The sequence below is a fragment of the Dendrobates tinctorius genome, unplaced genomic scaffold, assembly GCF_039654945.1.
Source record: "Dendrobates tinctorius isolate UK_male_01 unplaced genomic scaffold, ASM3965494v1 ptg000017l, whole genome shotgun sequence".
Classification (NCBI taxonomy): Eukaryota; Metazoa; Chordata; class Amphibia; order Anura; family Dendrobatidae; genus Dendrobates; species Dendrobates tinctorius.
In genome coordinates, this window is record NW_027361685.1 from 19,113,433 (window position 1) to 19,137,131 (window position 23,699).

General features: G+C 48.1%; 1 protein-coding gene across 2 annotated transcripts in view; it reads left to right on the plus strand.

Moving 5' to 3' along the window:
- The window catches only part of LOC141082329 (oocyte zinc finger protein XlCOF8.4-like), a 65,830-nt gene extending 42,374 nt beyond the window's left edge, over positions 1-23,456 (plus strand). The window contains exons 2-7 of one of the 2 annotated variants that reach the window (XM_073566275.1): positions 11,001-11,150; positions 11,280-11,459; positions 11,549-11,672; positions 11,756-11,853; positions 12,052-12,142; positions 22,575-23,456. In XM_073566275.1, the coding sequence (XP_073422376.1) occupies positions 11,073-11,150; positions 11,280-11,459; positions 11,549-11,672; positions 11,756-11,853; positions 12,052-12,142; positions 22,575-23,260 (1,257 nt within the window). In that variant the 5' untranslated portion in view covers positions 11,001-11,072 and the 3' untranslated portion in view covers positions 23,261-23,456. The remainder of the gene's footprint in view (positions 1-11,000; positions 11,151-11,279; positions 11,460-11,548; positions 11,673-11,755; positions 11,854-12,051; positions 12,143-22,574) is intronic. The other variant, XM_073566276.1, reaches the window with a different exon arrangement.
- Positions 23,457-23,699: the final 243 nt, after the last annotated feature.

The window sequence follows — 23,699 nt, forward strand, 5'->3', positions numbered from 1 at the left end:
GGAAAAATAATTATTTTTTATATAAAATAGTCTTCATTGCATAAAACCGACAAAACATAAAAAAACGACCTAAATGAGGTATCGCTGTAACCGTACCGACCCGAAGAATAAAACCGCTTTATCAATTTTACCGCACGCAGAACGGTGTAAACGCACCCCCCAAAAGAAATTCATGAAACGCTGGTTTTTGTTCATTCTGCGTCCCAAAAATCAGAATAAAAAGCGATCAAAAAATGTCACGTGCCCGAAAATGGTACCAATAAAAATGTCAACTCGTCCCGCAAAGAATAAGACCACACATGACTCGGTGGGTCAAAATACGGAAAAATTATAGCTCTCAGTATGTGGTGATGCAAAAACTATTTTTACAATAAAAAGCGTCTTTTAGCATATGACAGCTGCCAAACATAAAAACCGCCATAAATAGTAAGTCAAACCCCCCGTTATCACCCCCTTAGGGAAAAATAATAAAATAAAAAGAAAATGTATTTATTTCCCTTTTCCCATTAGGGTTAGGGCTAGGGTTAGGGCTGAGATTAGGGTTAGGGGTGTGTTGGGGTTAGGGATGGAGTTAGAATTGGGGCTTTCCACTGTTTGGGCACATCAGGTGCTCTCCAAATGCAACATGGCGTCTGATCTCAATTCCAGCCAATTCTGCGTTGAAAAAGTTAAATGGTGCTCCTTCCCTTCCAAGCTATTCCATGCGCCCAAACAGTGTTTTACCCCCACATATAGGGTATCAGCCTCCTCAGGACAAATTGCAAAACATCTTTTGGGGTCCAATTTCTCCTGTTACCATTAGGAAAATAAAAAATTGGGGGCAAAAATATCATTTTTGTGGAAAAATATAATTTTTTTATTTTCACGCCCTGGCGTTATAAACTTCTGTGAAGCACTTGGGGGTTCAAAGTGCTCACCACACATCTAGATAAGTTCCGTGGGGGGTCTAGTGTCCAAAGTGGGGACACTTGTGGGGAGTTTCAATAGTTTAGGTACCTCAGGGGCTCTCCAAACGCACATGACACCCGCAGACCATTCCATCAGTCTGCATTCGAAAACGTCACTACTTCCCTTCCGAGCCCCAACGTGTGCCCATACAATAGTTTTCTCCCACATATGGGGTATCAGCGTACTCAGGACAAATTGGACAACAACTTTTAGGGTCCAATTTCTCTTGTTACCCTTGGGAAAATACAAAAATTGGGGACTAATTGATCATGTTTGTGGAAAAAATACAATTTTTTTTATTTTCATGCCCAGGCATTATAAACTTCTGTGAAGCCCTTGGGGGTTCAAAGTGCTCACCACACATCTAGATAAGTTCCTTGGGGGGTCTAGTTTCAAAAATGGTGTCATTTGTGGGGGGGTTTCCACTGTTTTGGTACATCAGGGGTTTTCTACTCACGACATGGTGTCCGATCTCAATTCCAGCCAAAAACGTCAAATGGCGCTTCTTCCCTTCCAAGCTCTGCCATGCGCCCAAATTGTGGTTTACCCCCACATGTGGGGTATCAGCGTACTCAGGACAAATTGCACAATAACATTTAGGGTCCTGTTACCCTTGGAAAAATAAGAATTGAGGGTGAAAAGATCATTTTTGTGGAAAAAATATGATTTTTTAATTGTACGGCTGTATGTTATAAACTTCTGTGAAGCCCTTGGGGGTTCAAAGTTCTCACCACATATCTAGATAAGTTCCTTAGGGGGTCTAGTTTCCAAAATGGTGTCATTTGTGGGGGGTTTCTACTGTTTTAGTACATCAGGGGTTTGCCAATCGCGACATGGTGTCCGATCTCAATTCCAGCCAAAAACGTCAAATGGCGCTGCTTCCCTTCCAAGCTCTGCCATGCCCCCAAATAGTGGTTTACCCCCACATGTGGGGTATCAGCGTACTCAGGACAAATTGCCCAATAACTTTTAGGGTCCTGTTACCCTTGGGAAAATAAAAATTGGGGGTGAAAAGATCATTTTTGTGGAAAAAATATGATTTTTTAATTGTACCGCTGTACGTTATAAACTTCTGTGAAGCCTTTGTGGGTTCAAAGTTTTCACCACATATCTAGATAAGTTCCTTGGGGGGTCTAGTTTCCAAAATGGGGTCACTTGTGGGGGGTTTCCACTGTTTAGGTACATCAGGGGCTCTCCAAACGTGACATGGCGTCCGATCTGAATTCCAGCCAATTTTGCATTGAAAAAGTCAAACGGCGCTCCTTCCATTCTGAGCTCTGCCATGCACCGAAACAGTGGTTCCCCCCCACATATCAGGTATCAGCGTACTCAGGATAAATTGCACAATAAGTTTTGCAGTCCAATTTCTCCTGTTACCCTTGGTAAAATAAAAAAAATTGAACCTGAAGTATTTTTTTTGTGGAAAAAAGTTAGAGGTTCATTTTTTTTTTTTTTAAATATTCAAAAAATTCCTGTGACGCACCTAAAGGGTTAATAAACTTCTTGAATGTGGTTTTGAGCACCTTAAGGGGTGCAGTTTTTAGAATGGTGTCACTTTTGGGTATTTTCTATCATATAGACCGCTCAAAGTGGCTTCAAATGTGATGTGGTCCCTAAAAATAAAATGGTGTGAAATGAGAAATCGCTGGTCAATTTTTAACCCTTATAACTTCCTAACAAAAAAAAATTTTGGTTCCAAAATTGTGCTGATGTAGAGTAAACATGTGGGAAATGTTACTTATCAAGTTTTTTGTGTGCCGTATCTCTGTGATTTAAGGACATAAAAATTCAAAGTTGAAAAATTGCGAAATATTCAAAATTTTCTCCAAATTTCTGTTTTTTTACAAATAAACGCAAGTTATTTGAATGAAATTTTACCACTATCATGAAGTACAATATGTCACGAGAAAACAATGTCAGAATCACCGGGATCCATAGAAGCGTTCCAGAGTTATGACCTCATAAAGGGACAGTGGTCAGAATTGTAAAAATTGGCCCGGTCATGAACGTGCAAACCACCCTTGGGGGTGAAGGGGTTAATATCGGCTTTTTCTAGAATTTTCCTTGTAATATAGGAAAGCCCAAGGCCAGAAATAATCCCCATAAATCACTGTACATGGAGACTTTGGGATCAGATCATTTCTGTCCGCGTTGATTGTGGAAACAAAAAATCTTTTCTAAAAAGCCTCAAACTTCTGTGTGTGACTCAGAGCTGAGATCTAACGTGAGAGAAGATTCCAGTGCGGGGAAGACGGGAAACCTTCATATAGACGGCCGGTGGGGATGGAGGCAGTGACCGACTCTGGCCAAATATGTTTCTAGAGCTGTAGTAGAAAATGAAGTCGTCCTCATCATGAAGGAGTTATTTCTCATGTCAATGTAAGGGGGTGAAGCACCGAAGGAGCCGAGGGGGAATTTCCTTCCTAGCTCCGTGCCCGGAACCATCGAGCAGGGCATTAGGTTCCCCGGGGGATGCTTTAAGGGACTGCGCGAGTACCAGGAACAGGAAGAGGGCATGACAGAGAGCGGGAGAATTGGGCATGCTTTCAGCAGAGCAGCGCAGGGACGGGAGCAGAGAGGATGCTGACAGAGGAGAGGACAGGAGACAGGCACAGCGACTGAACACTGAGGGACCGCAGACACAGGCGCTGAGCACTGAGTACGAGAAGCCTGTCCCTGCACCTCTTGGAGGGCTGGTTGCTCCCCTCCTGTTAGAGACTATCTCACACCGACAGACTGTGCGCCCTGACAAGACGCTTCCCTGCAGTGAGGCGCTGCTTCATCCTGAGACGCTTCCCTGTGATCGAGGAACATACGGTAACGTGACACTGACCTGCCAAGAGAGACTGTCGCAGGCAGAGCCCCTGACCCTGGTGAGGGAACGTCGCTGCCGCAGCAGAGGGAAGAACCTTGCATACAGGGGGATACCGCCATCTGCATACCCCTTGAGTTCTCACGTTAACCTCCCATATGCCAGTTGGACTATACCTAGGACCCCAGAGACAGATGACATAAAGCACCCCTGGTGCCTGGGTGCCTACGTGGGAGAAGAGTGATCTCTATAAGCAAGATCTCCAGGAACTGATAAGTTTCATCCCCATAAGAGAATAACTGTCTGTTGTTTTACACTTCTGTTATTTCTTCAGTCTCTTATATCACCTGTTACAGCATTTTCTCTGTTACATTATATGTTCACTAGATATTCTCCCTGTAAATAAACCTCCCCTTTTACTGTTGGTCTGCCTGCTCCATGGTGACATATATTCCTCCTGCACGTTATTACATTTGGTGTAGTCGGCAGGATGTCACACGAAGACACGGACAGAGCGGACCAAGCAGTCAGAGAAGGCCCCAAGACCAGCATCTGGGTCCCCCTCCCAGGGCCGTGGGGTACTCGGTACCGGGTCGGTGTCGGCGGGATGTGTCACAGCAGCGTTGATCCGGTCCGTGGCCCTGGGCGCCCAAGTAATGGGGAATGCAATTGTGGAATGTAGTTAGATGAATAGTTTGTGACGCCACCTGTGGTGTTCGGCAAGTGAGATGTTAGGCCAACGCTGCATGCAGATCCTCTGGGGCTAGTGGTGTGTTGCAGCCAAGATGGTGAAGCTCCCCACAGTCCTCTCTGAGTGACTTCCTCCCTCAGACTCCCCGTCTGACTGACCTCTAATCCTAAACCTCCCCGCTCTTTTATATATTCTAATTCCACCCGCCTCCCAGCACGTTTAGTGTTCCAAGCAGGGAGCCACCAAAGGTGCTCTGCTACACTCTAAGCAAGGAGCCGCAATGTGGCTTTGCTGAACTACTCTGTTGTGTGGGATGCGAGTGTTGGAGTGTGGTCGGGAGCCTCCAACTTACCTGGATGGTGGGGCACCACACCTCAGGAGGAGGTGCAGTACCTCTGTGGCGGCTGAGCCTCAGGGGCGCCACACATCTCCTTGGGGGCCATGTTGAATAACCTGCCGAGGTTTACAGGGAATAATGTTTTGTTATGGAACTGGACAGAGAGAATTCAGGGGTTACTGAGGATGCACCCCTTGGCACCAGCCCTAGAGGCAGAAATAGCCTTGATGGCCCTAGAGGGGGAGGCACGGGACTCTGTCATGCACAGACCCCCCTAGAAAGAAATACTCTGCAGAAAGTGTTACGTATCTTAGAGGAGACACATGGGGACCCTACTGACGTAGGGGAACTACGGATGTGACTGTTCCATCGGGTGCAAAGAGAAGGGGAGACAGTGACACAGTTTATGAACTCCCTACAAGAGCTTCACACTGCTATCAAAAGAAAGGACGGGGTAGGTGTAGGGGCAGTAGACATGGTGCTCAGAGACCAGATGGTGACAGGGTTACGTGACGGAATGCTGAAGGAGGCTATGCGAGAACGCCTGCGGGTGAAGCCAGGCATGACCTTTTCTGAAGTAGGTAGCGAGGCGCGCACGCGTGAGCAAGAGCAGGATGTGACAGGCTCGGTGGGAAAGGTGCAGAGTGGGGAGGCAGCTAGCACTGAAGACAAAGTCCCCCGATGGGTGGAAGACCTGAGGATGGAGATCAGTCAGTTCCGAGAGGAAATGGTGACTACCAGGAGGGCCCAGGCAGAGGGGCCCGAATCACGGATGCGGGGAAGAGGAGCTGTTCCCCGAAGAGAAGCTACAGCTACCCCGAGAAGATGCCCTCTCACATGCTATACTTGTGGAGAGCCCGGTCATATTGCCCGGTGGTGTCCCCAGCGGAGCCGACCATCCCCGCGGCTCCCGTTAAACTAGGGGGCTCCGAGCGCGAGGGACACCGCGAGAAGAGCAGAGGAAGAGTGAAAACAGTCCCACTAACCTTGTTTCCATGTGCCCCTTGGTTTGGGCCGAAATCAACGGGAGAGCTGTGCGATGCCTGGTAGATACCAGGTCACAAGTGACAACCATGCCTGAAAAATTTTTTTGTAGACACTTCACGGAGGCACTGCGACCTGAGTGGGGCCCAGTCATTAGACTTACGGCAGCCAATCACCTACCCATCCCGGTCGCAGGGGTGGTGTGGCTGAACATAGAAGTCCGTGGAAAAGATGTGGGAAGAAAAGGAGCAGTATTGGTAGATGGAGAAGCCGCTCGGGACCATACTGTGACCCTGGGCATGAACGTTCTTAAAGACCTCAGAAGCTTACTACTCAACAAGACCCCAGATCAATTCTTACGACAGTGGAGTGATCAGACCCCACAGAAGGTCTTTCAACAACTGATCCGGGCAGCACGGGTCCGGGAAATCTGCAGCGGTGGAAAGGAACTAGGCAAAGTCTTCATCCCTGCTTCTGTGAATCGAGTGCTACCCCCTGGACAGACCGTGCTTCCCCTGCCAGTGCGAGCAGGAGTCCCACTAGAAGGAGCGGAGGTGCAGGTGGAGCCTAGCCCAGCTGACCAATTGACGTCAGGGGTACTAGTCGCACAGACCCTCGCCACTGTGCGAAACGGCACCGTCCTCGTGCGCTGTGTGAACTTGGGAGAGACTGATGTGACCCTGGCTCCCAGAGCAGAATTGGCCCACATTCTAGGTGTACCAGACGAGCTGGTGCCCTCCGAAACAGCGCAGTTGACCACCAAAGCGGAAGACCCATGGTTGGTGGTGGAGGTTGCCCCAGATCCCTAGATGTTACAAGAAGGCCGCCGGATACTAGAGCAAATGCGGGCAGAACTCTCAGAAATGCCCTCTCACCAGATTCCCCAGGTGGAGGCCTTGCTGGGGAAGTTCCAGGAGGTGTTCGCAAAGGATGACGATGATTTTGGACGCACGACGGCCATTACCCATGAGATACCCACTGGGGACCCGGCACCGATACGGGAGAGATATCGCCAGATACCCCCACAAATGTATCAGGAGGTTAAGGGAATGCTGTCACAGATGCTGAAGAAGGGAGTAATCCATGAGAGCCAGAGCCCGTGGGCTGCCCCCATCGTCTTGGTGTGGAAAAAAGATGGAACTCTACGTTTCTGTGTGGATTACCGCCGGCTCAACGCTTGCACAGTGCGAGATTCATATCCACTGCCACGGATAGAGGAGTCCCTGTCAGCACTGGGAAACGCCTGATATTTTTCCACACTAGACCTGGCCAGCGGGTACTGGCAAGTACCCATGTCTGATCAAGACCAAGCCAAGACGGCCTTCATTCTCCCAATGGGACTATTTGAGTTCGCCCGCATGCCCTTTGGGCTGGCCAACGCCCCGGGAACATTTCAGCGTCTCATGGAGCGGTGTCTGGGGGACCTGAACTTCGAAGCCACCCTGATTTACCTTGATGATATAAACATCTTTGCCCCCACCGTTGAAGAACACCTCCGGAGACTGGAGCAAGTTCTGAGTCGGCTACAAAAATTTGGTTTGAAGGTGAAACCCCAGAAATGCCACCTCTACTGAACACAAATTGACTGTCTGGGGCATGTGGTCTCCGCTGAGGGAGTGAAGTCCTCGCAGGAGAAGATCGCTGCGGTGCAAGAGTGGCCGACCCCAAAAACCGTGAAGGATGTACGAGCGTTCCTAGGACTCACAGGATACTTCCGGCGCTTTGTAAACGATTTCGCCCGCATCGCAAACCCCCTCCTCGAATTGCTGAAAGGAGTACCCTCATGTGCGAAGAACAGGAATGTGCCTTGGGGAGAACAACAAGAGAAGGCATTCCAAGCCCTGAAGAAGGCCCTGACTGAGGCCCCGGTGTTGGCCTATGCTGATTTCACCCAGCCGTTCGTCTTGCACACTGATGGAAGTCTACTAGGACTCGGGGCAGTACTCTCACAGATGCAGGACGGGAAGGAGCGTGTCATCACGTACGCCAGTAGCTCCTTACATGATTCCAAAAGAAATCCGGAAAATTACAGCTCGTTCAAGCTGGAGCTGATGGCACTGGTGTGGGCGATGACTGAAAAGTTTGCAGAGTATCCGGCTGGCTCGGAAGTACACATGCGTAAGGGTAACAATCCGTTGGCCCACCTCGAAACAGCCAAGCTTGGGGCCTTAGAACAAAGGTGGGTGGCACGAATGGCAAAATTCCGGTACAGGATCTCCTACAGAAGAGGAGTGGAAAATACTCATGCTGATGCCCTTTCGCGAGTAAACTACCGGCCACAAGCGCCCAGCCGGGATGAAGAGTTGGAGGCTATTGAGGTTCCAGAATTTGGAGGGGCTGCCAGGACGGTGGCAGCGATGCGGGAAACAGCTCAGGAGAGTACACCCGAGAATTTGTTGGAACAACCCCGTGATGAGTGGGTCCGGATGCAGCAAGAAGATCGAGAGAGAGCCCAGCTGAGGCGGTGGCTCGTAGCCGAACAGATGCCCGTCCAGAGTGAGCGAGCAGACATGCCCCCTGAGATGTTGAAAATGGTGCGCCAGTGGGAACAGCTACAGTTACGGGATGGAAACTTGCACAGGAAAGTGTACCTACAATCTGAACTGGGCTTCGTTTGGCAAACGACCATCCCCTTGTCCCTGGTTGAGCCGGTGGCTAAGGAAGCACACGAGAAGGGAGCACACTTCGGGACGGAAAAAACATTTCAGTGGCTGCAACGGTTGTTCTATCACCCCCACATGAGGACCGTCATGGAGAAAGTATGTCAGCAGTGCCGAAATTGTGAACTAGTTAAGCCACCAGAACAGCGAGCCCCCACAGAAACGGTGAGGTCCTCTGCACCCATGGAGCTACTGGCCGTAGACTACTTGATGATTGGCCCAGCACACCAGGGCTATGAACATTGCCTGGTGATGATCGATCACTGCTCCAAATTTGCTGTGGTCCCACCCACTCGGGACCAGACTGCCGAATCTGCGGCCCATGCTATCTGTAAATACTTCATTCAAGTATACGGGTGTCCCAAGCGAATCCATTCGGATCAAGGGGCCTGCTTTCTGAGGAAGGTGATGGAAGAGTTGCATCACTTGTACAAAATCGATAAGTCTCGGACCACCCCTTACCATCCACAGGGGAACGGAGATTGTGAGAGGTTCAACCGCACCCTGATCCAAATGCTGAGGAAACTTGAAGATCAGAAAGCACTCTGGACTGAGTCTGTCCCCGAATTGGTGTGGGCATACAATAACCGTCAACACAGTACCACAGGGTTCACACCCTATTCACTGTTCTTCGGCCGACCCGGGAAGGGACTGATTGAATTGGCGTTAGAGCACGAGGAGGACTACCCGCGGACGGGGGTGTACTCCTGGGTTCGAGAGCATCGTCGCCGGTAGCCGGACGGCCATTCAACGGTTGGTGCAGAATCGGCTCCGGGGGTTGGAACACCCGCAGGTCCCTCCCCAGAAAGGGACAGCCCTACGTCCAGGGGATTGAGTCTTAATCAGAGAGAAGCGCCCTAACAGCAAATTGGGGTGTCGGTGGGAGAAGAGCCCGTATAGGGGGAAGCGACGGCTCGGGAGGCGAGGACTCTTCTACGAAGTTCAGCCTGAAGCAGGTGAAGAACTCCCCACTCATACATTACATCGGAATATGCTGCGTCTCTGTTTGTCTCAAGATCCTCCAGTGGTGCCAGCTGTCCCAGCGCCCCCGGTGGCTGAACCCGTGTTCGTTCCTGAAGCAAAGAAGACGGAGACTCTCTACTCCTTCACGGAGATGCAGAAACTGGGCTGGTGCCTGAAGCGACGGAAGTAACTGAGGAGGCTCCAACTTCCACTTTTCCGGTGGCTGATTCCACTACCTCCACTGATCTGAGACGTTCTGAGGAATCAACAGCAGGTGTGCCCCCCAGACGCTACAATCAGGACGAATTCATTTGGCAGCAAATTGTACGAGGTCTGGACGATTGTCAGCAAAAACTCCAGAAACTGTCGCCCGTGGAATGGCGAGCTCACAGAGAGGGGGAATGTAAGGGGGTGAAGCACCGAAGGAGCCGAGGGGGAGTTGCCTTCCTAGCTCCGTGCCCGGGACCATCGAGCAGGGCATTAGGCTCCCCGGGGGATGCTTTGGGGGACTGCGTGAGTACCAGGAACAGGAAGAGGGCAGGACGGAGATCGGGAGAATTGGGCGCGCTTTCAGCAGAGCAGCGCATGGACGGGAGCAGAGAGGATGCTGACAGAGGAGAGGACAGGAGACAGGCGCAGCGACTGAACACTGAGGAACCGCAGACACAGGCGCTGAGCATTGAGTACGAGAAGCCTGTCCCTGCACCTCTTGGAGGGCTGGTCGCTCCCCTCCTGTTAGAGACTATTTCACACCGACAGACTGCACGCACTGACAAGACGCTCCCCTGCAGTGAGGCGCTGCTTAATTCTGAGATGCTTCCCTGTGACCGAGGAACATACGGTAACGTGACTCTGACCTGCCAAGAGAGACTGTCGCAGGCAGAGCCCCTGACCCTGGTGAGGGAACGCCGTTGCCGCAGCAGAGGGAGGAACCTTGCATACAGGGGGATACCGCCATCCGCATACCCCTTGAGCTCTCACGTTAACCCCCCCATACGCCAGTTGGACTATACCTAGGACCCCAGAGACAGATGACATCAAGCACCCCTGGTGCCTGGGTGCCTACGTGGGACAAGAGTGATCTCTACAAGCAAGATCTCCAGGAACTGATACGTTTCATCCCCATAAGAGAATATCTGTCTGTTATTTTACACTTGTTATTTCTTCAGTCTCTGTTATCACCTGTTATAGCATTTTCTCTGTTACATTATATGTTCACCAGATATTCTCCCTGTAAATAAACCTCCCCTTTTACTGTTGGTCTGCCTGCTCTGTGGTGACATATATTCCTCCTGCGCGTTATTACATCACGTGTAATGAATATCTCCTGCAGTATTGGTAATGCCGATTCCAGAGTCGGTAATGAGACGAGAATTAGTGTTATGGAAGATGAGTCTATGAGGAACGTGTTCAACTGCCGACTCCGAGGAGGAAACTGCTTGTTGTCTGTGGCCTAAATATATAGGTTTTATTAGTAGATGTCAGGGAAGAAAACTAAACCCTGTAAAATAATAAATCTCCTCATATGTTTCCCTTATTATCTCCAGTAATTGTATTATTACACAGGATTCTTATGATGTTACATCGGATCATCTTCTCATTCAGGTCTCTACAATATCGGATCCTCTCAGTGAAGATCTTCTACAAAAGAGAATTTTCGTGATTTACCCATCAAGAATGGATATGGACAGAGACAAGATGGCGGAGAGGATGTTACACCTCACCCTAGAGATCCTCTTCCGTCTCACTGGAGAGGTGAGAGATTCTGATGACGTCACATTACATCATTCTTATCTATGGGAATAACAGATGGACAGAACTGGAGAGGTGAGGACTCCGGAAATGTCTGTTGTGAGATTTATTAATGTGTCTCTCCATAACCAGGATTACACAGTGGTGAAGAAGACCTCTACTGATCGCTGTCAGGACCCTGTGTCTGAGGGATGGGGAAGACCCCTGAGCCTAATCACGGGACCTCCACCTCACCCCCTGATCCATGAGGACATCAATGACCAGAAGAACCTAGAACTCACCTACAAGATGATTGAGCTGCTGACTGGAGAGGTGACACTGCTGGGAATGCTGGGACATACAGTAACACTAGGAAGGGATCGGGGGGATGATGGTATCATTGGTATCATTGTATGTGTTAGGTTCCTATAAGGTGTCAGGATGTCGCTGTCTATTTCTCCATGGAGGAGTGGGAGTATTTAGAAGGACACAAAGATCTGTACAAGAACGTCATAATGGAGGTGCCCCAGCCCCTCACATCACCAGGTAATAGACAGGACTAAATACACACGGCCTATAATTATCTGTATGTAGAGAATGAATTCAGTCCCTGTATGTGTTTCCTCCAGATCTATCCAGTAAGAGGACAACACCAGAGAGATGTCCCCGTCCTCTTCTTCCACAGGACTGTAACCAAGAAGATCCCAATGTTCCTCAGGATCATCAGGTAGATGGAGAGAAGGTGTCAGGAGATCTCCCCTATGATGTGTGGACGGCTGTGAAGGTCTTGTGCTCAGTCTTGTTTTATCCACTAGTATTATTTGTTTTATACTTGTGTAATGAGAACGGTGGAGATGGCAGGATTAGAGCTGATCATAGATGGGACTTCTCCATCTGTCTGTGACTCTTACAATATTTATTTCAGGGTGAAGATCTGACCCATATTAATACTACAGAGACATATGTGAGGGGTGATGAGTGGTGTAAAGAGGAGATTCCCACATATGACTACCCAGGTGAGTAGTGACCACTGAATGCAGAGAAGTCACAGATTCTTCTCGGTCACCGGCTGTGGCTGCTTTATCGGTGGTGTAGTCCGGCCGTATTATCATGATCACCATTTTCCCTCTAGGCCACAACATTCTCCTCCACCCAAAACTGTTCAAATGACTTTGGGCATAGAAAACCCTTTTCTATAGAACTTACGACCTGGAGTATCCACCTATCCCCTGGGATTAGGAGACGCTGACCGTTACCTGCCCAGATCTGTAACTATAAAGCCAAATGACAGCGTACGTAGAATGTGCTGACAGGTTAGGATATCACTTGAAGAAAAATATTATGATGGGTCTGTAAGAGAAAGTGGAGGGTAATGATGCTGTTGGCTTCCTAGATCCCTGAGATCTTATCGGATGAATCTTCTCTCCCTTCTGTGCTGCTGAATGTCTCATGGTCCCACACATAACCCGATGGCTTCAGGTCTCGTCATCCTGTTCGTGACGCCAAGATTGGAGCACCCTCACTCACCAGGGCCATGGGGTACTCGGTACCGGGCCGGTTGATCTTCTCAACGGGGGGTCGTCACGGCAGCAGTGACCCGGTCTGTGGCCCTGGGGCTCCATTACAAAGGGGGGTTGTTTCAGTGTGCTTATGGTGGTGAAAGTTTATAAGTGATTCGTGACGCCACCTGTTGTGTTCGGCAATAGAGATGTAAGCCGACGCTGCAGACAGATCCTCTGGGACAGATGGTGTGGTGCAGCAATGATGTTATAGCCCTCCACAGGCAGGGCTGCAGTCCCAGGGCAGTGTGGGTGAAGTGACACTTAGATGGTGTAGTGTCAGGCGCAAGAGATGTAGTCGTGCTGGGCAGGTTGGCGCAGGAATAAGTGGATGACATCAGGCATGCAGTTCCAAAGCTTTACTCACAGTCTGTTGCAGGTACAGGTGCCCGCATCCGTGCCTTGTCCTCCGGGTCAGGAGCTCAGCCAACATCCAGGCAAGATGAAGTACTCCCTTCCAACACTCCGCCAACATATGTGCCTTTTCTGAACGTCTCCTCTTATAGCGCCTAAGAATGAAGTACTCCTAGTACTGGGAAGAAAACAAGAAAACAAAAACAGGATAACAAAAAGAAGGCACAACGTTGCAAATACCCTCCTGGGTAACGAGAGTTAGTTTAAGTCGACATTATGGCTAGTTGTCCCCTCCTGGGGTTCTGGAAGCTGGTTGCTTGGGCTGCTTCCAGGGGAGATGCTCTGGGTGTCCTCATCCTGTTGCTGATGGCCTACCAATCGCAGGTACTCCTCTTCCCAAGGGGTGAGATTGGGAGTGGTTGGGGTAAAGGAAAGGGCGACTGAAACATCGACTGCCTGCGGGGATGGCGTGTCAACTATTGCCGATGGTACCCCTGCTGCCACCAACGACTCAGCAAATGTTATCGCCGGTACCGCCGAGTTTTGTTCTTCTAGGTCCATCGGGACCTCAGCGAGCGGCACCGCGACCTGGGGTCGTCGGCAGGGGGCAATCAGACCATTCCTAGTCACTGGCGCCATTCCTAGCACGAGGGTCATGTCAGGCACGGTAATCATACCTTGCGCTTCCCGACAAGGAGGCTCCGGTCCCGGCGCAGGTACATGGCAGCAAACAGCGGCGGCCGCTACTCCCGGAGTTGCCTGCGGAGCGGGTTGCAGCTGGATCCGAGCCGGGGCAAGGTTGGTTTCGGCCAAAGCCGTCGGTAAAGGCCTGCGCGGCCGCGCCGGGTCCGGGCAGGGACACGGCCCCTGTCCATTCTGTTCCGGGATCCTCATATACCTCCTCCGGGCAGGCCTCATCCAGTGGCAATATCTGTTTTGAGGCGGCGACGGGCGCTGCAGATGGTATCTCAGCGGGCGTATACTCCGCAGGGGCGGCCTGAGGGCGAGCTGCTTTTCCTCCCCACATTCCTCTGGCTTCTCCTCTCCATCCATCATGGTGTTCTGGTGTTCTTCCCGCCTCGGCACTTTTTCCGCCTCTGGCTTCCGCTCCTCCTTCTGGGGGACGGCGTCTTCTTCCAACTCCTCCTCCATACCAAGCCAGTATACGAACCACTCGGGGGTGGACCATGTTGCTGTCGCATAGAAGTTCAGACAGGGGAGGCCCAGGACAGTCTGCGCTCTTTTCTTAGGACCACCCATAGTGTCACGCGCTTCTTCACCGCGCTGGCGGCCATTTTTAGCATTCATCCAACAGTCTACCAAGTTAGGTCTTCCACACATTTCCAAAAGTTTTAAGTCCAACAAATCTCAGGCACACATAACCCGATGGCTTCAGGTCTCGTCATCCTGTTCGTGACGCCAAGATTGGAGCACCCTCACTCACCAGGGCCATGGGGTACTCGGTACCGGGCCGGTTGATCTTCTCAACGGGGTGTCGTCATGGCAGCAGTGACCCGGTCCGTGGCCCTGGGGCTCCATTACAAAGGGGGGTTGTTTCAGTGTGCTTATGGTGGTGAAAGTTTATAAGTGATTCGTGACGCCACCTGTGGTGTTCGGCAATAGAGATGTAAGCCGACGCTGCAGACAGATCCTCTGGGACAGATGGTGTGGTGCAGCAATGATGTTATAGCCCTCCACAGGCAGGGCTGTAGTCCCAAGGCAGTGTGGGTGAAGTGACACTTAGATGGTGTAGTGTCAGGCGCAAGAGATGTAGTCATGCTGGGCAGGTTGGCGCAGGAATAAGCGGAGGACACCAGGCATGCAGTTCCAAAGCTTTACTCAGTCTGTTGCAGGTACAGGTGCCCGCATCCGTGCCGTGTCCTCTGGGTCAGGAGCTCAGCCAACATCCAGGCAAGATGAAGTACTCCCTTCCAACACTCCGCCAACATATGTGCTTTTTCTGAACGTCTCCTCTTATAGCGCCTAAGAATGAAGTACTCCTAGTACTGAGTTACACTGGAGTTCCTCCTGTCAAATGTTCCTATGAACTCTACTTGTACGGCAGACAGCTGTAGCCTGCTTCGGGGACACCTTGCTACTGAGTCCCGCCTCACTAATATGTTGCTGTTGTGCCCCCAAGTCTTGTGTGGGAATAAAGTGGTCACTACTTCTATTCCTCTGGTGTCTGCTGCAGGACCATTAGTATCCGTACCACCTCGGGGACCGGACCCCGGACTTGCGCTTAGAACTTGAAAAGGGTTCTCCTCTAACCCTGGTCCTTGTTCTCTTATTCTCCTCATGTTCCATGCTAATCCTTCTTCCCAATGGAGAATCAAGCTTCCTTTCTCTCTCTCTTTCCTGTGCCAGCAGACCCAGATCACTGTGGCCTGCTGCAGCACTTCCTTCTTCCATCCCTCTCCCGGGGATCTTCTCTGTCTCACACTCTGTCCGTCTACATCCTCACTCTCTGACTGAGTGCAAGGACTGACTGCCTGAACTCAGCTCTTCCCGCTCTTTTAGGTGAACTAAACTCCACCCACCTCCCAGCACGTTTCGTGTTCCAAGCAGGGAGCCACCAAGGGGTGCTATGCTACACTCCAAGCAGGGAGCCGCCGAAGGTGCTTTGCTACACTACTTTGTGGTGTGGGGTGCAGGTGTTGGAGCATGGTCAGGTGTCTCCACCTTACCTGGATGGTGGGGTACCACACCTCAGGAGGAGGTGCAGTACCTCTGTGGCGACTGAACCCACAGGGGCGCCGCACTTACCTACCCCGCACTCCCTCGCAGCGTCCTGCTCCGTTGCCAGCAACTGCTATATGCTTGTAAGCAGCGCATGGCATGGACATCACAAGCAGAGCACAGCTGCCAGGACTATGCACGCAAAGGGCAGTGAGTATTCATTTCTCTTCAGTAGTGCACAGTGTCAGCCTCCGGCTCCCTGCTGCTACCGGCGGTCACATGTGCCGCTACTTAAGATAAATGAATATTCATGAATTCTCACTGTTCTCAGCGCTGCTTACAAGCATAAAGCAGTTGCTGGCACCGGAGCAGTACGCTGTAAGGGAGCCACCGGGTAGGTAAGTGTAATGGTTTGTTTTTTTAATGTTTTGTGATGGGGCCATGTATACCAGGATAGGAATCTGGGGTGGAGGCCACTTATAAGGATGGGGCCCTGCATACCAGGACGAGATGGGGCCATGCATACCAGGATGAGATGGGGCCCTGCATACCAGGATAGGGATGGGACCATGCATACTAGGACGAGATGGGGGCCCTGTATATCAGGATGACATGCGGCTATGCATGCCAGGACGAGATAAGGCGGCATGCATACTAGGCTGAGATGGGGGCCCTGCATACCAGGACAGGATGGGGGCCATGTATACCAGGATAGCGATGAGGGGGCAATGTGTATCAGAATGGGGGTGAGGGGACCATATATGCCAGGATAAGGGATATTAAGTACAGAATTGACCACATTTTTTGCTTCAATTTTTTTCCTAATTTCTTCCTCTAAAACCTAGGTGCGTCTTATGGTCCAAAAAATACGGTAACTTCAAGGAGGATTGTGATAAACTACAGGACAAACATTACACCTGTGCCATGATATATCTCTATGCTGTGCATGGCTGATGGCTGTAATATACATTTATTCCCGCCTGCAGGACATGTGTTGGCTCCAGCCCTGGTTTCATAGATTTACTAAATGTCATGAATTACATTATATTTTCCATCCTAAGGAATTCAGATTACTGCACAATCTCTCCTGAAATGGGGGCGCTAATACTTTCTCTACTCTTCTGATCAGGATTCATAGTGGCTCCAATGGTCCACCATAAACGAGTGCAACTCCGGTTTAGTGTTCTCCCCTCGTACATACGTTGTTGTTGGGCATGTAACATATTTTTTATTCTATGTCATTTTTTTAACCTGTTCCTTCTGTATGATAGTTTGATTGTGGTGGGATCGGCCTTCCTGCCTAATGTGAGTCTGTAACTCCCTGATAGTCTTGAAAAAAGCTCTCCATTGCCTCTTCCAAATGCCTAAGATCTAAATTTAAAGTGCCCCTGTCTGCAGGATTGTGCTCAGTAACCTACAGACACTGTCAGGTCAGCGCCGTTATACTGATTACAGTGATACCTGGTGATGAAATCCGTCTTGTGGTTGTTGTTTAATCTTTATTTGTAGTTTTCAGTTAATGAGATTCTCGTGCTCTGGGGCGGGGCTGTGGGTTGGGCTGTGGGCGTGGCTTTATGTGGTGTGAGGATTACATATTCATCTGTCCAAAAAATAAGGAAAAGAGCAGCACGAAAAGGCCATAGTCCTGTTTCTTGCCTGCATTTATCCTGCCCTCACAAACCTTGTCCATGTATGCTTTTCTGAAATAAGGGACTTAGGTTTTCTTATGATGCTGTAAACGGAGTGTGCTGCTTTTTTCCTTATTTTTTGGATTGTCTCGTGTGCTTCTTCAAGCAAGCACCTTTACTACCGTGCTTTCACCCTGCAAAGTGTTGCTGATTCAGAGTCCACCCACTCCACCAGTAAGTTGACTGTTTCTTATTGCCATTCTATTTTTTTCTTTTTGATTTACATATTTATCTGTATTGGCTTATGACAGGTCGCTGACCCCTCACTGACCTGCCCCCATTATTACATAATGCATATAATAGTGTTGATATTATTGTTGATAATGCCTATAATACTGTGGCTATTGGGAGGCTTAGAAAAAAAAATTTACAAATGACACTGGCGGCGCCTGTCCAGTAGCCTCTATAGCTTACTTATAGATGCTACTGCGCAAGTGCCGCCATCGCCAGTGACATTTTTCTGGATGTAATTTTTTATGTAAAATAGGGGGCAGGTCACTGAAGGATCAGTGTCATAAGCCAATACAGATGAATATTTACGCAGAGCAACACATAAGGCCCCGCCCACAGCCCAACCCACAGCCACTCCCACAACCCACCCCGAAGCACGAGAATCTCATTAACTGAAAACTACAAATACAGATTAAACAATAACCAGCCCCCAGATGCCCAGAAAAGGCATATCTATTAGATGCGCCAATTCTGATGCTTTGCCCGGCTCTTCCCACTTGCCCTGTAGCGGTGGCAAGTGGGGTTCATATTTGTGGGGTTGATGTCACCCTTGTAATGTCAGGTGACATCAAGCCCATGGCTTAGTAATGGAAAGGTGTCTATCCATTACTAACCCCATAGCTACATGGTAAATAAAGACACAGTCAGAATAAAGTCTTTTATTAGAAATAAAACAAAACGTTTTTTTCTTTTTTAATTAAAAATAACAAACACAGTTATACTCACCTAACGGCTATTTCCACCAAAGACCTCGTTCTGTAATAAAAGTAAAATAAAAAAACAACAATATACCATACCTGTCTGTCGCTCTGTCCCACGCCGTAATCCATGTCTGGAGGATAATTAGTTTTCAACCTGGACGGTGCCAAGATGCGACCGTCCAGGCTAAGAACCACTGGTGAATGAGCTGCTGTAAGCGCAGTATCATTGACCAGCAGTGACATCATCAAGGTTTCCATCCAGGCTAAACCGCAGTGGCCACAGGACCAAGGGAAAAAGTCAGTGATGAAGTCACCACAGTTCAAGCTAAGTGACTTCACAGCAGATCACCGTGAGAATTCTCTGTTAGCTTTAAATAAAAAAACAAAAACTGTGTTTTGTTTTATTTCTAATAAAAGACTTTATTCTGGCTGTGTCTTTATTCACCATATAACTATAATATTAGTAATGGAAAGGTGTCTTATAGACACCTCTCCATTACTATGTCGTGGGCTTGATGTCACCTGACAATACAAGGGTGACATAAACCCCACAAATATCAACCCCACTCTCCACCACTACAGGGCAAGTGGGAAGAGCCGGGCAAAGCGCCAGAATTGGCGCATCTAATAGATATGCCTTTTCTGGGCAGCTGTGGGCTGCTATTTTTAGGCTAGGGGTCAATATCCATGGCCCCTTACTAGCATGAGAATACCAGCCCCCAGTTGTCATCTTTAGCAAGGCTGTTTATCAAAAATGATGAGGACCCCACGCCGTTTTTTTAAAATTATTTCTTTAATAAAAAAAACAGTGTGGGGACCCCTCTATTCTTGATAACCAGCCTTGCTGAAGCTGACAGCAGAGGGTTGCAGCCCCCAGTTGTGAGTTTTCCAGACTGGTTATAGAAAATACAAGGGAACCCATGCCGTTTTTTCATTCATTTATTTAGTTATAGCGCAGGCGGTGAGTGAGGAATACTCCCATCATCCGCTCCTGCTGTCACTGTTCTTAGCAGCAGCAGGTGCAGGTTGATGGGAGTAATAGTCCCAAAAGCCCCCACCTGCTGTCATCATTCTGACTTTTATATAACTCTCATTATTCTCCCCGCTGGCAGAGCAGGGGAGAATGATGAGAGCGTCTTCAGCACCCGCCGGGGAACAGCGCTTACGGTAGCGCTTCTTCCCTGTCGGCCATCCTTGTGGTACTGATGCTGCAAACGGGCGGCACATAGGTGTCACACATGTGCCACAAGTATTACACACATGGACATCTCCGGTACCAGAAATATCAGGACGTGTGAAACCGGCCTTATACACAGTTCTCTTTAAATCCCTAATATTTCTTCTTGAATCTCATCTGACAGAAAATATTGGAGCTTACGATAGTATAGATTGTGAAGTCTCTGAGACCCATACTCTAATTACACCAGAGAGGTTTCACCACTAGCTACTCATTTATTACTGATGGAGACTGTGGAGTTTGATCATTTCAGTAGTTCCTAATCAGGCCCCATTATTAATATCTGACGTGTGGTGGTAAGTTTGGAATTCTTCACAAAGAATAATAGGAAACAAATGGATCTTACAAATTATTCTCCAGCTTCGCACTATACCCTACATACGGTTGTACACTACTGTCTGGGCACATGGCAGTGTTCAGAAGGGAAGGAGCGCCATTTAGCTATATGAATGCAGATCTTGCTGGAATAATTTGTAGACACAATGTATTGGGAGCACTGTTCATGGTCAACTGGCAGCTCAAAAGATGTCCACCATGAACATGCTTGGCTCTATCTTCTCTGCTTGCCATATCCCAAGGATTGCCTTGCTCATCGCCCTTTAACACCCTCACATGGAATCTGGACTTATACAGGGACCCCTAGGCTTGGACCATGGTGTTACCTGCTATTCTGTGGTGTTAGATGGCAAGTGGAATAGTCAGGTAGCTGGGTCAGAATCAGAAGGACAGAATACAGAATCAGAAGACGCAAGAGTAGTCAGTAAACGGGCCACGGTCACAACAGGAAACAAATACACAAGCCACAAGCTGAGCACAGAGGACTGAACCAGAGGAGAACAGCGCTGTATCTGGCAGATTCCGGCCATGTGCTTTGCGCTTTAGTAGGGTGTGGTACTTTCCAATTGGCTGAAGTAGGGAGCAGATTACTCCAGCTGGACAGCAGGAACAGATCCCAGATGAGATTGGACACACCATATGCAGAAGCCCTAATATAACTAAATGACAGAAAACCAGAATAGTAGAAATCCCCATAAAGTGATTCCATTTTATAAATCAATTCACTGAGGGTTATAATCCTTAGGAGGAGTGAATATTTTGACTCCACAGCCACTTTCTGGAAATTAACACGCAGTTGATGCTGGAGAGTGAAAATTACACATCTGCCATTTTATTACCCTGCACATAGTGCCCAGATTGTGCTCCAGGAGACACCGCAAATTAAGTGGATTCTTCTCAATATAATATTGCTAAATACAGGTGTAACACCCCTTTATGGCTACCACTGTACCCTGGGTGTTATGGGGGGTCTCACCTCTTCTGTACACAGTATTGTGAGGAAAGAGGGAGACACAAGCGCAATATAGGGTCTTATCCCACAAATAAAGTAAGCGGTTTGACAAAAAACTGCTCACCTGGTAGTAGGTATTGAAAGCATGTATAGATAAGGGCTGCTGCAGATCCAAAAGTCGGTCACCGACTATCTGAAACAAAACTCTGCAAAGGAATATGTGGATTTCGTCCGCGCTGCCCAAATGATGAAATTCCAGAGGTTGATAAAGTTTGACAGTGGTTTATTCTACGCGTTTCAAGGTTTTTTGCAACCTCTTCTTCAGGAAATGCCACCTCTTCTGTACACAGTGCCTCCCCCCGAATCTTGATTGGAGCTCTGTCTCTGGGCTGCAGAAGGACAGTTATCTTCTGCCAGGGGCTGATTCGGGAAACCCCTGCCACAGCTCGGAACACACTCAGGAAGCAGGAGTAAAACAGTTTAACAAATTTATTGTTATGAAGCAGAATTAAAATGGATTTACAGGAATAAACATACAATGTGATTTACTGTGCTCTATAAAAGTCATATACCCATCACAGACTAATTAAACCCCAACCCTGCAGATATAACGTGGCCAATTCCCCCTCTTTTGCATTTACTTAGTTCGACCATTGGGGCCCAGTTGCCGCGGATGTTGGCGCGCAAAGGAAGGTTGGCGCGCAAAGTAGAAAACGTAGGTGCACTTAAATGAATGTTGCTGTCAATAGTCTCGGTCGCAGTGTACTCACTGTAAGTCGCGCTAATAGTATCACAAGTCTCAGCAGAACACTCACTGTGTCTCCAAAAATCAGAGGATTCTTTAGATTCCAGCTGAGGGCTGCAGGATTTAGACCTTTATCCGATGGGAGTGCTGGCAGAACTCTCTGGATCTTTGCTCTCTCCGGCAACACTGGTATCTCCGCGGGGTCCCCCACACTCTGCAACTTAGGGGAATCAAGATCCACACTGCTCTGTTTCTCATAACCAGCAGCAGCAGCCACGTTTTCTCTCCTCTCCCTCTTTACTTTCACTTTCTCCTCAGCGTCCTCCCCCAAGTCCCTCCTCCCTTCTATCATCTCACTGGAACAAGGATCCTTGGGAGTTGTAGTCTTCTGCCACTCAGGAGAAAAACGATTAGTGTCTGTAGGTCTCTGTTTAACAGCCACTGCAAAACTCTTCTTAGAGTCTGTAAGCTCCAGCATGCCGGTAGATGCTCTGACAGTTCCCTGTGCATGTGTTACACAGGGATCCTAAATGTTGTTTGCGCACACTGCAAGACTCCGAACTGAGAGCGGATTTTGCTGGATTAGTTTATAGAAACCTTGTTGCTTTTCAACAGCCTTTGAGCCACTAATAGTGTGGGAACCTCTGGTTTTTCCATTGACAGATGATCGACTTGAGTGAGGACTTGTTTTTTGTGAGATGAGAATAGGTATTATTTTCGCCTAGGTAACATTGATTGGTTTCTTTTTAATTGATATTTGGGAGGCAGAATGAACAAACAGTTGAACACCGCACACTACTGGTTCATCCAACAAGGTTTTCTATTACACTGTGAACTGTCATTGTCTTGGTCAATAAAGTTTTTTACATAGCTTGCCATTATTATGGACAGTTTAAGTAGAAATGTTCAAAAATATAAAACTCAAGGATATTTTAATAAAAAATAATTGTTTTTTTTTTATCTTAGCAGATGACTGTACCAGGAGATCAGAGGGACAGCTGACATCTTCATTTTTTAAATCTGATGATCTTCAGATCCTAGAAGATACAACTGAAGTGATTGCTGTTACTCCAGATATACCATCATCCATTCACAGCAAAGATCTGTCATCTGATCCTATGAAACAGGTCCCATCTTCTGATTCATTACTGACTACTAAGGGAAATCAAAGTCACAAAAGAGGCAATAAAAAACAAACTGCTCCTAAAGCAAAGAAGCCATTTTCCTGTTCAGAATGTGGGAAATATTTTGCACAAAAATCAAATTTTGTTACCCACCAGAGAACTCACACAGGGGAGAAGCCTTTTTCTTGTTCAGAATGTGGGAAATGTTTTAACAATAAATCAGATTGTATTAAGCACCAGAGAATTCACACAGGGGAGAAACCATTTTCATGTTCAGAATGTGGGAAATGTTTTGCACATAAATCAAATTTTGTTACCCACCAGAGAACTCACACAGGGGAGAAGCCCTTTTCATGTTTAGAATGTGGGAAATGTTTTGCACAGAAATCAAGTTTTGTTACCCACCAGAGAACTCACACAGGGGAGAAGCCTTTTTCATGTTCAGAATGTGGGAAATGTTTAAGCAATAAATCAGTTTGTGTTAAGCACCAGAGAACTCACACAGGGGAGAAGCCTTTTTCCTGTTAATGTGGGAAATATTTTACCCAGAAAGCGCTTCTTGATCGCCATCAGAGCAGTCACGCAGAGGAGAAGCCTTTTTCATTTTCTTAATATTTTACTTGGAAATCAACTGTTAATAAACATCAGAGATGTCACATAGGGGAGAATACTTTTTTATATTCATAATGTTGGAATAGTTTTAAACAAAATTGAATCTTCTTAACCCTGCTGTTCTGTTCGCATTTGCTATACACTTGTACTGTTCCCGGGTCAATATGACCCGACCTATTAATTCTTGATTTTTCGCTACTCTAATTGTTTTATTTGAATACTTTTTTCATTGAAATACTGTATGTGAACATGGTTGATCATAAGCAAATGAAAATTTTAAATTCAAACTTAATTTTTTTTTTTTTTTCATAAAAAGGTTACATAGGCTTTTTGCAATTATCTTCGATTGTTGACA